The sequence below is a fragment of the Pelobates fuscus genome, chromosome 2 (genome assembly GCF_036172605.1).
Source record: "Pelobates fuscus isolate aPelFus1 chromosome 2, aPelFus1.pri, whole genome shotgun sequence".
NCBI lineage: Eukaryota > Metazoa > Chordata > Amphibia > Anura > Pelobatidae > Pelobates > Pelobates fuscus.
In genome coordinates this window covers 145,431,116-145,448,550 of record NC_086318.1, presented here as the reverse complement: position 1 = coordinate 145,448,550, position 17,435 = coordinate 145,431,116, and the positions used below count along the sequence as shown (strand labels likewise).

Genomic DNA, 17,435 nt, shown 5'->3' with positions numbered 1-17,435 from the left:
TTGCAGCATGAGGGTGACATACATGCTATAAGTCAGGTGGTTTTAATGTTGTGGATGATAGTGTATGACAGAGAGCAAAGAATCTACCTTTCTGTATTGTACATGGAGCAGAAATTCTGATAAGGAAAGTTATATTAAATTGTTTAATAGGAGATCTAATAAAACTTAAATAAAGGCAAATTGTCAAAACATAGGTTACTGTTGTACCTATAAACGTTAAAAAATAGAACCACTCCTGCTCTCATGCAAAATCCCCACGACTGCTTCGCCTCAGTGTTTAGCAAAAACTAAATATAAAAAAGCATATAGCATTAGAGGTGTTATAACACAACCCATATTATTTTGACAGAACATAAGAACCATGAAAAATTTCAGAGCCATCTCTTTTTTATCAATGTGTAATCTTCTCAAAAACACCCTCTCAGAAAAGCTGACTGTTGCCTGAAGTCATGTATTTTAAAAAAAAATGTAAAAGGTAATTGGTATATATTGTTTTATTAGTAATTCTCAAATTTACCACTGAAAGTAAGCCTCGCTGAAATTATACTTTTCTTAGATGACAATGATTGACAGTTCATTTTTACATTGTGCAGTATGGAAGTAATTGGCAGTTCTGCTGAAATTCTGCACCACCTGTAGATCACATGGAGCTATTTATTTATATATTTCAATGAAACCAATGTAGAATGAAAGTTCCTGTTTCCATGCCAGTCCATGCATACATAACAACAATTTAAAAATATTGTACTTCTCATGCTGGGATAGACATGGCAGTATTTAATTTGGGACACAATAAGTACCGGTAATACTCTGTATGGTGCTGTATGGTGTTATATAATTTGTATATAAAGCATGTATATGTATATATGCAAAGGTGTTGACTCCAAGCGTAAAATACATTAATTAGCAATATACAACAGATAAGCACACATGATATGAGTAAAGCGTATAAAACCAATGTATTTAGCTGTCAAATGCATCCATTTTTGCTTCTATTTATATATTTAAATATATACAGTTAATCAATTTTTCCTATAGAACAAATTGTTCATTAAAGAATATCATAACATTAATATTTAAATATTGCAATTTTTATAATAAGGTACAGGATTCATATAATATAGGCTTGTCATCTGAAACCAACCTTTTATTCTCAAATAAGGCCTACAAATTATTATGTTGTGTTAAAATAGTTCATTTGAATACTTGTATAATTTCACTTAGCACTTTAGCTGCCAGAAATATGCTTTATGACTATAGACTTGCGCGGCTTTTTAAATGGACACTACAGTCACCAGAACCACTACACTGGGCAGACTAGATGGGCCGAATGGTTCTTATCTGCCGTCACATTCTATGTTTCTATGTTTCTATGTTACAGCTTAATGTAGTTATTCCGATGTCTATAGCATGCCCCTGCAGCCTTAGCACTGTAAACACTGCGTATCCAGAGAAAAGCTGGCTTGTAAAACCTCTATTAGCAGTCACTCTGATGGCCACTTGAGTTACTTCCTCTGTATGTACTGCATAGTGTGGCATGGAGACACTGAACATTCCCCATGGAGATGCATTGATTCAGTGCATCTCTATGAGGAGATGCTGATTGGTGCAGAATTTTGCCATCCATGCACAATAGCCTTTTCTAGTTGCTAGTCTTTATTTTTATTTTTTTAGCTGACGTGAACCCAATTGTGGCATGGTCAGTGTGGACATGGGGAAGTTTTTAAACCTCCCTTAAACTGTTGGGGGTATGTTGACCCAAGTGACCCAAGTGTTTATTTATTGTATTTGCTGACAAGGCTAATCTCTAAAATAATCAGAATAATGAGCTTTGGAAGCACATTTATCAGAGAATATTTTACGAGCAGCAAACCTGGTTGCTAGAATCATAACTGGCAATAAATCTAGGTGAAATTCATCAAAAAATATAGGCCGAATCCAATAGATAACTGTTGACTGAGTTTTGTCAACAAAGATATTGACCAAGGCTCCTGGCATTTATCTCTGCCCACAGACTACTCGAGCTAAAAAGGTGTATCATAAATGGTAAAAACATGCACCCCCTAAACATCAGGCACCTGTAAGCTGGTGCTTACTCTATCTAATGAAACATTATCAAATAATTGATGTTAATGAATGCATATCTCTATGTATAGATGGCACCACCAGCTAGAAAACCAGAAACATACACAATTATTTTGCATTAACTTCTAAAATGAATATTAAATGGATATCTACTGTTGTGAATTGTAAATCACTTTGAAATCAATAATCGAAATGATATGACCCAAAATAGTTTATCTTCCATATCCGGGCACTAAGGCAGTTGATGGTTTAAAAATGACATATAATTGTTTTCATGGCATGATATTATTTAATGACACAAGGTTAAAAAAGAATAAAGTAACAAAATAAACTTCAAGATAGAGGTCCTTCACAAAAAGCAATATAAAGTGTATTAACAGCCAACACTGATCCATTTCTCAAACCAGAAACTTGGCTTTAGTGTGTAGGGCCAAGTTGATCATTCCCAGGACCTGGCTTACATCAGAACAGTTGGTTTCCATGCCTTCTTTGTGTTTTCTCTTGTTGGAACAAGAAGATATTTTAGGTAAAAGCCCACATTATTTTGCTTAGTTTCAAAAACACTGTACTTCCAGGTGAAATTGATCCCCTTTTGTCAATAATTATATTCTTATGAAAATGTACACGTTACTAAATATCAAATAGCAGTTGCAGATTGAATTGCCAAATTAATGGGAAACTCCGGATTTCAGAATTAAGTTGTTGGAAAGTCCTGGGTGCTGGTTTAGCTGAAGGGGTTAAACTGTTAACAAACCAGCTTGAAGATTTTGGGGCTAAAACATTCATTATCGGTTTTATTCCTGGAGGCAAACTGGGGCCCAGGACTTCCTGGCACCATCACCATTATCTCCTTCTAATGGTTTTAGGGTTGCTGATAAGTTGTTTATCTTCTAGATGAAGGCTGGTGAGTGAGAAGATAAAGTAAGTGAAAGTGGGGGGTTCCTTTGGGAGAAAAGGTGTTACATTTTATGTAACTTCATTTGGAGGTCCCACATACCGAGAGTAATTTACTAAAGTGAGAGTTGAAAGTGAATTTTAAATGTAAAGCCAGAAACTTTTTTTCAAATTGAAAGCAAAGCCAACTTTTCAGATTTGGTTAATATTGACTTTGCATTTGTAATTGTCTTTGAAATTTCACTCAAGTGTTTTGGTGGTTATTTTAATGTTTTTACTTAGGATTTTTTTTTTTTTTTTACTTTTTACTAGTATTTCAAAGGTTTATTGTTGCTTTTAAAATGATCTCATATTTGATGTCCTTTTATTTAATGCTTTTTTTGCTGTTGCAAATGTCTAAATATATCCAATGTTGACTTTATTAACCTAATTTTGTAATTTCTTGCCCTCTTAGGTGTTCCTGGGATCATTGGGTCAGTGTGGTATGCCCTTGATGTATATGTAGAGAGAACAAACTTGTTGTACAGTGTTTTCCTAGGAATTCAATATAAGTTTGGGTGGTCATGCTGGCTTGGAATGGCAGGATCTCTTGGTGGTTTTGTATGTGGAGGTGTTCTCATATGCTGTCATTATTTTTTTGAAGGTAAATTGACCATATCAATGTCCATGTCAATTGTCCATATTTACCTTATATAACCTGATGTAGTAAATTTATTCTATATAAAGTTTTCTTTATAGCTAAATGGAGATAGATGTTTAATGTATCATCTATCCTAATATTATTCTTTCTAGTTTAGTCTATAGCAGGGGATCCCAATTAATTTTTACCTTTGACATAATTTACTAACAACGTGAAACCCCCAAAAACTTTTGGCGCCGTAGCACAGATAATAAACAGATAGTACTACTTAGGAGCAGGCAGGGCCGGCCTTAGGCTTCTCAGCACCCTAATCTGGCCACACCCTCTTCATGGCCACACCCTCTCATTAATACGTGACATCTTGAAAAGGCCTGGGTTCTAGCAGGCATAACGCGTAGATGAAATTGATGAAATCAACTTACTAAAGACACCAGTAAGCCGAACATTTAAACCGAGATTCTAGCATTTACCTGCATTGATAAACAACTTGTCCGAGTGCACGGGACTTTAAACATCAACTGCAGACGAATGGGATCGGTAACGTGTTTTAAAGAGCCGCTGGACTAAAACAGACAAGCTGTTGTGTGGGACTTGGAGACAAGAACCACATATATCTCTTGTAAGAGTTTTTAATTTGGGGGCCACAGATTGTTAATAAATCAATATATATTTTACGGTATCACGCTATGTATTTTTCTTTCTATATTTAAAGGTACATCACCTGAATGAGGATTTTGTCGCAGGCAGTGTCTCTCCCCCCCCCCCCCCCGGGTGTTTTTTTCACCTATTATGCTGGTTAATTTACATCAGTAATTGTCATACAATATTATATGGACTTCCTTCACCATTTGTCCATAGTGAAACCTGCTTGTCATATAAGGGGTTTATTCACTTAGCGCTTAACAAACTAGAAAATGTGTTGAGTATGGTGGAATGGAAGGGAAGCTGTGTTGTTTTATTTTGTCTCCATAAGAATCATCTGATTTAGGAATACTCTGAATGCATAAATATTAAAATGTTGATCATTTATTTAGTTTCTTCTCTCCATGCAAGGACATAATCCTTAAAATAATTCTACACCCAACATGTCCATCTCATATTCCAAAAGGGTTTTAAAGCCTGGGGCCCAAGTATAACCTCACTGAGAGGAAGTGCTACAGAAAAGGCTAGAGCGGAGGGTCTGTGACCGTGTGCAGGGCCGGACTGGGAATAAAATGCATATAATGATATATTTAAGGAAAGGATGCACAGTAACACACACTCACTTTCACTGACACACACAATGATGCATACACATAGAATCATGGACACATGCACTAACTTACAATCCACAATGATACATACTATCAATGACACAGACATGCACTCACTGACACAAACACACTGATGCGAGTACTCACTGACACACACATAGACACAAGTACTTACTGACAAAATATGATACAAGCACACACTGACACACGCTAACAGAAGTACTCCCTAACACACAAACACAGTGACATAGACACTCGATGTCACATGCATTAACTAAGGCACACACACACTGGCATAAGCAGTCACTAACACACACTGATACACACTAACTTAAGCACTCAATGACACACACACACACTAATACAGGCAATCACTGACACAGTCATGGCATAAACATTGACACACAGACCCTGAGAGTCGCACCTAAGGACACACAACATAGTTTTAAAAATGCATATTTCCACTAAGTGGTTTGCAGATATATTTGTTTGGCTGCTCATACAGGGCTGTAAATGATGGATGGAGCCTGACAGCCCTGAGTAGGGGCAATAACAGACAGTTAATGGATATATCAGGTCACAGAGTGCTGACCTGCAGCAGCTAACATCTCCATCTCCAGCCATGCTCCAAACTTTCAGACAGGATTTGCTGGTGATCTGTAGGGTGTCAGACAGCAGCTGGGGAATGAAGGCATGGTAGTGCTGATACTCCTGCGAGGGGAAGCTACAGGCAGCACAGAGGTCATGAAAGAGGCCAGTGCGGTAAAATACAGGCAAGTGACTGGCAGCCTATAACAGGAGGGATGGCTTGAGGAACATGCTTACTGGATGAGTAAGCACAGGGGGATGTTAGATTCCAGAGTGAGGGTCTGCTTCCTTACTGACTCCTCCTCCTTAGCTCTGCAGCCATAGAGATGTTGGGAGTTTACTGAAACCAGCAATGTCCGTGATCTGTGCACTGCTTCAGCCTGGCTATCCCCCATGGTAAACGTGCTTGCTCTTCTGTATACTTACCTCCCGAGTGCCACTGAGGGAGCAAGGGATGGAATAACAAGCCTTAGTGTCGAAGCATGTGCAAGCTGTGTTGCGCGCCTAGCGCCCCTGTTGCCATGGCGCCCTGTGTAGCCGCACAGCTCGCACACCCCAAAGGCTGGCCCTGGGAGCAGGTGTGCTTTTGGGTGTACACTTGGTGTTTGTATATAATGTTACCATTTTTGTGTATCAAATGTATGTAATGTTTGCATTTGCGTGCATGGGTGTGTTTGTATGTAATGTTTGCATTTGCGTGCAGGGGTGTGTTTGTATGCAATGTTTGCATTTGCGTGCAGGGGTGTGCTTGGATGTAGTTTTGGCTTTTAAATGCGGATGTACATTTGTGTGTAGTATTGGTGTTTGAGTGAAGGATGTTTAAGTCTTTATATATACATTTGACATTTAAAACCAGGGGTGTTTTGTATGTAATGTGATTGTTTGCAGGACTGTATTTGTATGTTGTGTTGGTGTTTGATTGCTGGGATGTCTGCACATACACTGCCCCATACATACATACACAGACACATTAACACACAGACACACGTATTAAAACATTGACACATACACACAGATTCATATGCACACTGACATATACACACAGACACAAAGATACACACCTTGACACATGCACAGACCTTGATACACAGAAAAACACACTGGCACACACACACCAATACACACACACTGACATACACGCACGCACACTCACACACACACACACACACACTCAGATACACATAGTGACACATACACAAACCTTGACACACAGATACACACACTGATACACACTCAAATACACACATTGGCACATACAAACACACCAATACACACACTGGCACATACAAACACACTGATACAGACATACTGACATATACACACAGATACACACACTGGGACATACACACACCTTGACAAACAAATACACAAACTGTCACATACACACACACACTCAGATACACACAGTGACATATACACACACCTTGATCTACAGATACACACACTGGCACATACAAACACACTGATACATACCTACTGACATATACACACACAGATACACACACTGACACATACACACACCTTGACACACAGATACACAAACTCATATACACATACTGTCACATACACACACTCAGATAAACACAGTGACATACACACACCTTGACACACAAATGCACACACACTCAGATACACACAGTGACACACACACACACTTGCACCCACAGATACACACACTGGCACATACACACACTCAGATACACACATTGACACGTACACACGACTTGACACACAGATACACACACTGTCATATATACACACTGGCACACACTCAGATACACACACACTGACATACACACACATATGTACACACTGATATAAACACACACACACACACATACTGTATATACTCGAGTATAAGCCGAGTTTTTCAGCAAATTTTTTGTGCTGAAAAACCCCAACTCGGCTTATACTCGAGTCAATAGTCTGTATTATGGCAATTTGCATTGCCATAATACAGACAGGGGCTGTGGGGGCTGTCAGAGCTTTAACTTACCTCTCCTGCAGCTCCTGTCAGCTCCCTCCTCCTCCGCGCCGTCCGTTCAGCACCTCGGTCAGCTCCCAGTGTAAATCTCGCGAGAGCCGCGGCTTACAGTGGGAGTGACTTACAGTGGGAGCTGACAGAAGAGCTGACCGGACGGCGTGGAGGAGGAGAGAGCTGACAGGAGCTGCAGGAAAGGTAAGTTACAGCTCTGACAGCCCCCCCCTCTGCCCCCCACTGAACTGCCAATGCCACTGGACCACCAGGGATGGAGAGCCCCCCTCCCTGCCATGAATCAAGCAGGGAGGGGGGACGAAAAAAAAATATAATAATAATAAAATAAAAAATAATAATTAAATTAAATTAAATTAAATTAAATTCAAAATAATAAACAAAATATTAAAATAATTAAAAAAAATAATAATACAATTGCCCACCTACCACCAAGGCTCTGCAACACACACACACACTGCACTCATACACACACACACTGCACTCATACACACACTGCACTCATACACACACTGCACACATACACACACTGCACTCATACACACACACACTGTACTCATACACACAAACACTGCACTCATACACACACACACTGCACTCATACACACACACACTGCACTCATACACACACACACTGCACTCATACACACACACTGCACTCATACACACACTGCACTCATACACACGCTGGACTCATACACACACACTGCACTCATATGCACACACTGCATTCATACACACTGCATTCATTATACACACACTGTAAATAAATATTCGATGAATATATTTTTTTTAGGATCTAATTTTATTTAGAAATTTACCAGTAGCTGCTGCATTTCCCACCCTAGTCTTATACTCGAGTCAATAAGTTTTCCCAGTTTTTGGGGGTAAAATTAGGGGCCTCGGCTTATATTCGGGTCGGCTTATACTCGAGTATATACGTTTTATATATATATATATATATATATATATATATATATACACATATATCCTTAGATACACACACACTGACATACACACACATATATACACATTGGCACACTCACACACGGATATATATTGGCACATACACGCGCAGCTTGACACACACTGGAACATACACACACGCTGGCACACACAGATAGATATCTGCTTTGATGCAGTCCATTCGTTGAGGCACAAACTGGAGGAACTAATTATTCAGTTTGACAAAGGGTGTCTGAAGGAATAAGGCCTGGGCAATGGTGTCCAACTGTGACCCTCCAATAAATGTATTACCAATATTCTGGTCAGTTTGAGTTGTACTACAAGAAGTTCAAGACATTTGCTATAATGATTTTTGTATTACACTATTCAACACAATCTTAGTCTCTTCCATATTTCAATGAACTGTGATCATAACTATGTATACACTTTCCTTAAAAACAAGCACTTACGGGACATGCTTGGCACCAAAACATGTTCAGCTTAAAGAAATGGCTTTGGTGCTTACATTCCTGCAGGAATGTCACACCTCCCCTGCCTCTGACTTACACAGTCTTCTCACACACTTCCTGTAAAGAGATCTAATTTGTAAACTTCCATTATTGCTCTGTGTGTTTAATGCAGAATTTATTATATCCTGCTTTGTTAATAGCCTGATAGAACTTGCAGGAAATAAGAACTTATAATGTAAACCACACTGTGCATTAGGATCTGATTAAAAATGAAACCATATTTTTCATGTTTGTTGTGTGAGCCAAAGCCAGGGGAGGTGTAGCTATGGTTACATAACCAGAAAAAAAAAGTGATTTAGCTCCTAACTGGAACTGAAACACACCCCACTAAAACTACTTCATTATGCTAAAGCTGTTTTGGTGCTTAGAGTGTCCCTTTAATGGACATATACATTTTCAGAAAGCACGTTTTGCACAGTTTTAACCCCATATAACTGCTTCTAATACATAATAATGATGTAAAAATAAAGAACTGTATTCCAATTACTTTTTATGCATATTCCCCTTTAGCACACAAACTGTACTAGCAATATCTTTTATATCTTTCTCATAAAACAAGATTTGTATCTTTCTATAGCAAATATGGATTTTATTAATTGAATGTAATCTTTGTAATGACAAAAATCTTAGTACAGGTAATGCTTAAATTAAATGCTGTATGGTTGAAAAGTAATTTGAATATTAAATATTTGAAAAATAAAAGAACTTTGAGATCAGAATAAATTCCTCGATTCACCATGCATTGTTCCCAATATAATTTGTGTAGAACAATTTAAGAAACATGTTTTATATTTATTTGTGAATTTTAGTGAATTAATCTTGAATTATTTTATTTAAACTTTACAATTTGATTTTAAATTCGCTACCAGTTGTTGTTTATTGAATAAACCCCAATTTATTTTAAAATATATCATATGACAGAAAAGTTCAAAAGTTAGATCTCCAAAGTTACTTTATAGCTTCAATTACCAGGGGTGAGCTAATACCGGTGCACCAGGTGCCATATAACATGGTATCATATCGTACAGGGCAACAAACTACTAGCCACTTTCATGGGCAAGTCCAGTGATGTCTCCATTAAATATATATATATATATATTTTTAACAATTTAGTAGATATGCCTCTAAAAGGAACCATGCATGTATTTTGTATTGCATGTTCTCTTTGTGCATGTACGAAAATATAGCTTGCACTATCTGCAGATCTATTGTCTGCAGCTACAGCAGACAGTTGCGGCTTTTCATTTATAGATTCCTCAATGAGCTGTTCTACAGCTCATTGAGAAGGTTTAGTAGGGCAATCTCTGGTTTACTGTGCCTGCTCTCCAATCATGCCTCACCTTTGGAGCTGTAGGAATCAGAAGAAAACCTCAGCCTCTGTCTGACCGTCAGCCAGGGAGATGTTTGCTTTGATTTAGACTGTAAGCTCGTTTGAGCAGGGCCCTCATCTACCTGTGTCACTGTGTAACTCTCAGATTTATTGTAAATCCCCCCCCCCCCCCCTCTTTCATAATGTTGTGAAGCGCTGCGGAGTTAGTTGGCGTTATATAAATACCAATAAAAATTATAATAATAATTTATAAATGAAAAATAAAGACACATTTTACACACATAAAGCACTTCAGCTTGCATTACATATACCTTAACCTGCGCAAATAACATGGAAGGCTTTCTTCATGGAACACTAAACTACTGAATTGAAAACTGAATTGCAAAATCTAGGCAAATGTAGCCAGTTGCTCTAAATCTGAACTTTCTGCCTACATTTTACAAAAGAGTATTCAGTTCAGTACAAGTTGGCAGTTGTTAGCGAATCTCTACACCAAGCATGTCAAACTCAAAGTGTGGCACGGGCCACATAAACAAGGTTTAAATTTATGTGGGCCGCACCCACACACACACACCCACACACACTCACTCACTGACAGACACATACTCACTGACAGACAGACACACATACATACTCACAGACAGACAGACACACACATACTCACAGACAGACACATACAGACACACTGACAGACACACACACACATACTCAATGGCAAACACACACATACTTGCTGACAGACACACACACACACATACAGACACTGACACACACACACATACTCACAGACCGACACACTGACAGACACACACATACAGACACTGACAGACACACACACTAACAGACACACACACATATACTCACTGACAGACACACACATACTTGCTGACAGACACACACACACAGACACATACTCAGACAGACACACACACACATACAGACACACACACACATACTCACTGACAGACACACATACTCACTGTCAGACACACAGACAGATAGACACACACACACTGACTGACAGACAGACACATATACTCACTGACAGACACACATACTTGCTGACAGACACACACACACACACACACACACAGACACACACACACACACACACTCACTGACTGACTGACACACACACACACACACATACTTGCTGACAGACACACACTCACACACAGACACACACTCACTGACTGACTGACAAACACACACACACACACACACACACACTCACTGACTGACTGACAGACACACACACACATACTTGGTGACAGACACACACTCATGCACAGACAGACACACACACACGCACTTACTGACTGACAGACACACACACACATACAAACACACTCACTGACTGACAGACACACACACACACATACTCGCTGACAGACACTCACACACTTACACACACATACTTTTCTTTATTGCTCATTACCTTTTGGAGCATCTCCCTGGGGTCCTTCCTGCTCCTCACTGCTCCCTCGCGCAGTTTAGTGATGCCGGGTGCCGGAATATGATGTCATATTCCGGCGCCCGGCTTTACTTCAGTCGGCGCGCGAGGGAGCAGTGAGGAGCAGGTACACTGAGCTCCCTCGCTGCCAACAGAGGCCATTCCTCCCCGGTCGGGTAAAGGAGCAGAGTAGGCACCTGCAATATGGGGAAAGCAGGTGCCTACTCTGCTTGGAACATCAAGCATATACTCGTGGCTTGCTGGGCCGCAAAGATGGTCCTTGTGGGCCGCATGCGGCCCGCGGGCCGCGAGTTTGACATGCTTGCTCTACACATTACGCATACAAATGCAGCAGAGGAGGAATAACCATAAGGTTTAACCATAAGTGTAGGGCCTGTAGTTTAGACAGAAGTCTTGGAACCCTGACTTTACCTCGTCCCATTCATCATTCCTATATGAAGAGTGAAGAGGTGGTACCAAAATTGTAGCCTGTCTGCCTAGAGTCTGTGGTATTGTAATTCTTCTCTAAATTTCTCTCACAGATAAGGACAATGACAGAGACATGTTAATGAGGAGTTTAGTTTTGTTTGTGAAGAACTTCCTGAACATTATGGAAAACAAAGCCCAATAGGCCATTGTTTGTTTTGCTGGTTTAGCATAATGAGAATGTGGTCCTCAAATATTTGCTGTGCTTTAACTAATCATCATTAGTAGTGACGCCTTCCTACATGCCTGTGATTGGCACACTTCTTATGCCAATCACCCAGCAGTGGAAAAGTAATGGAGCAGGTACAATGAGAAGACTTAAAACAAATGTGTGTGTTAGAGAAGTGGGTAATTTAGCCACCCCTACATGCATAGCATATAAATATTGCACCCAGTCAGTCACTGACCCTTGATTCGTCCCTGATAATTTCCATAAGGCTGACAAAGCCCCCACAAGAACCATACTAGTTCTGCAGCAGCTGTGATTCTACCTTTTGGCATTTCTTGCTATAGAATACATCTGAAGTTAAGATCCATAAACAGAAATCTTAGTGAGATTAGCAACCTGTGCTGTCAGCGGCAGTGAGAGATGTTGTAGAGTATATGATGTACGATATGCACATAAAATGCACCCATGCATTAATCACAAGAGCCCTGTAAAGAGACTCTGAAAACAGTTTTTGTCAATATATAAGATCTAATACATCAAGGAGCTTTTTCAGAACACTGCAAAGCAGATCACTTATATTAAATTGATGTGGTTTAATCATAGTATTTGACAGGTACATAGGAGTCAACTGTACTAAAATGCGTATCCTGGGCCTTCATTACATCTCTGCCCATATGCTTTGACTAACTTTAACGGCATGATACATGTGTTACAAAATTCATCAATCTAACATTCATTTGCTCTTACATGCACTTTTGTTGTGATAAACTATTAATTCTCCATAAATGAAATTTATGTAGGCTTCAGGACTAAGAAGCTGTGCACAGCAACCAGACTAAAATGAGTACTACATTATTTTCAGTCAACCGAGTCAGGAAGCAGCCATTTTGATTTGTAGGGTCATGACACAAAAAAACTTGTTAGAATAGTTTCATAGCACGTACTTTATGCTGTTACTTTTGTATTATTAGTTTTCAGAATTTTGGATGATGAAAACAAAAAAAAAGTTTCTATCACTGTTCTTTACTATTTTTTTTGTTTTGTGTTTTTGGGTTGATGAATACTAGAGCCATTACTGCTGCCGAGTAGTGGGAATTTGAACTAAGAGTATTTCTGTGTGTATTTTTCTTAACCTTGTAGCTTTTTGCACAGTACTGTTTCAGCCTGCAGGCTGATAACTATACTTTACATACTATACCTGAGTCATATAAAATGAACCTTATTTCCCCTCTTTCTATTTTCTTGTTTATCACTGTTCATATATCACTTCACTTTTTGCAGAAATATTTATTTATTTAGTCTTTTCCTATTTTTTTCAATAAAGGTTATGTTTTATTATGAAGACAGTTTTTTTGACGTTCTGTTTCCTTTTTGGGACTTTATTTTGTAAATAAAAGTTTTATAGGTTTGTGACGACCGGTTTATTGGTAAAAAAAAAATCTATATCTTCACGGTCTTCATTCTTTTATCTATTATTGTAAATATATTGTGTTTTTGTTTTTTGTTTTTTAGAGAATGGATATGGGAGAGGAATTTCTTATGCCTCAAGAAAAATCTACACCCATAATGGAGATTCTGTTAACAAATTTTATTCACCATCAAAAACAGAAACCGCCAAGATGTACGCTGTGGATACTAGGGTTTAAAACAACACCCAGGACTGTCATCACTTAAACAGTTCATCTCCCTGAATGTACTTCATTTATAGTTTCTTTTTTTGTGAAATAGATGAGTTATATGAAGTATATAGGATGTAAAACCTGTTGTACAGATAGGTATTAACAGATTCATGTACAATGTTCATTGAAGATGTTGTTTGTTGTTTTGCTACAATTGCTTCTGATCTATTTTGTAGATATTGAAATAATGAATTTGCAATATTGATGTGATTTGCTTACATAATACGTGTATGTGTGATATTATGTGATCATGTTAAACTCTGTCTTTGCTTTGTTCTGTTTGAACCAATATTTAATAATTTTATATAAAAAATATATACACCAGGACTTTTAATGAAGGAATTGATCTGAAATTCATCTGTACAAATTATGCAAAAGGATTACACATACTTCAGGTACTGTACTCCAAACTTAAAAAAAGTCTAAATTATAAAATTAAAAAGCAATCTCTCAATTTCAACCAAAATTGAAATAAATACATTTATATACATATAAATGTAACAAAACGCTGGTAGCCCTCACAAACTTTAAAATGTAGAAAATCTCAATTTTTTTCCTTCTTAAAAAGTTTCACATAACAGTGTGGTAACAAATGTTGGTCAACGTTACAGTCCCGGCTTGGGACATTCCTCAGGACCCAAGTAAAGTCCCAAGCCATGACTGAAACTTTGACCAACATTTTTTACTACACTATTATGCAAAACTCTTTAAGATGGGAAAATAAAGGACATTTTCTACTTTTTACTGTCAGTAAGTGCTACCAACGTTTTGCTACATTTATATATTTACAGCCCGGACAATTTATAATGGTTATAGCCTAAGTGCATGGACTGCTACAAATACTATATACGCAAAGCTGATGAACGTTTTACTGATGAAACTGAAACGTTGATAATTTTACTTGAGCAAATAAAAGCTATGTTTCAAAGAACCTTTTTGAAAAAGTGCTTTCTATACTGTGGACATATAGATCTGGTTATGTATTATTATTATTATTATGGCCATTTATATATCGTCAACCGATTCCGCAGTGCTTTACAATATTATGAGAGGGGGGATTTAGCTATAAATAGGACAATTACAAAAAACTTATGGGAACAATAGGTTGAACAGGACGCTGCTGAAACAAGCTTACAGTCTATAGGAGGTGGGGTATAAAACATATTAGGACAGGAAATATCAATCAAATAAGGTGGGAGTGAAGCAGAGCTGGAGGAGAGAGTAGAGTGCTGCCCTATTGGGGAGAGCAAGAGACAAGTATGTAAGGTAGAGGTTACTTTGGGAGGCCATAAGCTTTCTTAAAAAGATGGGTTTCAAGGATTGAAGACTAGGGTAGAGTCTGATGGGGGTAGGCAGGCTATTCCATAGGAAGGGAGCCGTCCGCAAGAAGTCCTGCAAGCACGCTTTGGCCCCTCTCTTGGGTATAGAGAGGGGCATTAGAAAACCAACTGGCTTATGTGACGGGGACTTGGACTTGTAAAAATTTCACATGCTTAAAAATAATCTCTAATCATGCACTTAGAAGAAGGCCACCAAAACAATCTTGTAATGTTCTCATATGTCTTTTTAACACCTGGGTGACCTGCCATTTTAGAATTATGAAATAAAGACATAATCTTTTGTCTTTCTCTTTCTTTTACGTATAATAAGCCATGTGTTTTTTCAGGAGGTGCTTGTGTCTGATATTGTTTAATCTGATTGAGTAACATGGAAGAAACCCCCAGACGAGTGGTAGCTATAATATTAGCTGAGGGGACAATGGTTTCAGGAACAGAAGAAGTGGTTTCTATTAGTTCATGTTGCCTGGATAGGGCATCAGCTTTGACATTACGGTATCCGGGTCTATAAGTGGTAGTATATTGAAAACGGGAGAGAAATAGGGACCACCTAGCTTGTCTTGAGGATAAACGTTTGGCGTCAGCAATGTACGAAAGGTTTTTGTGATCCATAATTACTAAAATAGGATACCTAGCCCCCTCCAATAGATATCGCCACTCTTTGATAGCTAACACAATAGCTAATAGTTCTCTGTTTCCTATGTCGGAATCAGACAGCTTTTTGGAAAAGAAACAACATGACTCTTAAGATCTGGGAAATAAATGAGAATGTCATCCAAGTATACTACTGCACATATGTAAGACAAAAACAATACTATCACCACAATCACATGTGAATAGTGTAAAAAATATATATAATATAATTATCAGATAAATCAGGTGAACAGCCTCCCAAGGATCACTTTCCAGGTAGTGATCTTTTAAACTAAGATACATGCAAAACACAAGTGGGATACGGCTGCAGAATCTAAAAAAAACATAAATACAACATAGTGCAATACAATTTTAACAGGTAATATACGCTGTATAAAGGTGCACTCACAAGATATAGACGTATAATGCGCTCAAGGGTGCCTCCCCCGATGTAATTGGGGGGCTGTAAATCTCCCTCCGCAGCCCGCAGGATTGCAGGAAATCAGGACTCCGTGTGACAGTATAAAATAGCGGCTTTTATTGTAAATCAAATAAAATGGTAAAACACCATTGGAGTTGCCGCAAGTGGCGGGCGAGAACCAGAAGCCGTCGCTCGAGGGGATGCAGTAAGTGAGACCGTTGCAAGCGGCGTGGGGGCATCAGAAGCCGCCGCTCGCAATGAGGAAGCAGGCGCACAGGGAGGGGGCCTGACAGACACATTATGGAATGCAAGCTATAAATGTCAGCTCACTTATATATTTGATTTTTAGCAAATGAGAAATGTCATCCTCTGAGACTCAAAGAAAGGAAATTTGACCTACAATAAGAATAATAAAGACATCTTCTAAAGTCCTTTGGAGCCTTCCGAATCTTCATAGGGACTGTGCCAGCCCCACTAATTTGGCACAATGCTATCATAACTGTAAGGCTCAGACATCCCCTGGACTGTAAGGAAGGGGAGGCATGACTGCTGCCACTCAGTAAGGGGTGTGGATTTATGGGACACATTTGTTGCAACATGGGGGACAGTATAAGTATGTGTGCAAGGAGAGGCTACTCACCATTCCCAGAAAGAAAGGCAGGAACAGGTTTTCCCTTCTTTCCATATTCTACACAAAAAAAAATAAAAAAAAATCTGAAGCTTTGTAAGGACAGTTTTACCTGTAGTGTCTTACCTGCTTGCTTTGGTTACTTTAAGATGGCTGCAGTGCTGCAGGCTTACCTGTCTTCTCATGGAGCTGGATCTCTGGCTGAGGTGATTGCCGGTCTGCCCCAGGAGGTGAGAGGAGAGGACCGGCAGGAGACAGAGAGCTTCCAAAGTTCTAGGCCTCCTACTCGTCTTTCCCCAAGCCCAGTGAGACGAGGTGGTTGGGAGATTCATAAGGATCGTTGATGGCGTGGTGAGCGGTGGATCCCAGGC

The 17,435-nt window shown here is 38.9% G+C and overlaps 1 protein-coding gene across 1 annotated transcript in view; it reads left to right on the top strand.

The window, feature by feature from the left end:
* Window positions 1–14,070, top strand: part of CLDN16 (claudin 16) — a 54,498-nt gene extending 40,428 nt beyond the window's left edge. Inside the window, exons 5-6 of the mRNA XM_063441085.1 lie at window positions 3,434–3,622; window positions 13,879–14,070. Of these exons, the coding sequence (XP_063297155.1) occupies window positions 3,434–3,622; window positions 13,879–14,012 (323 nt within the window). The 3' untranslated portion in view covers window positions 14,013–14,070. The remainder of the gene's footprint in view (window positions 1–3,433; window positions 3,623–13,878) is intronic.
* Window positions 14,071–17,435: the final 3,365 nt, after the last annotated feature.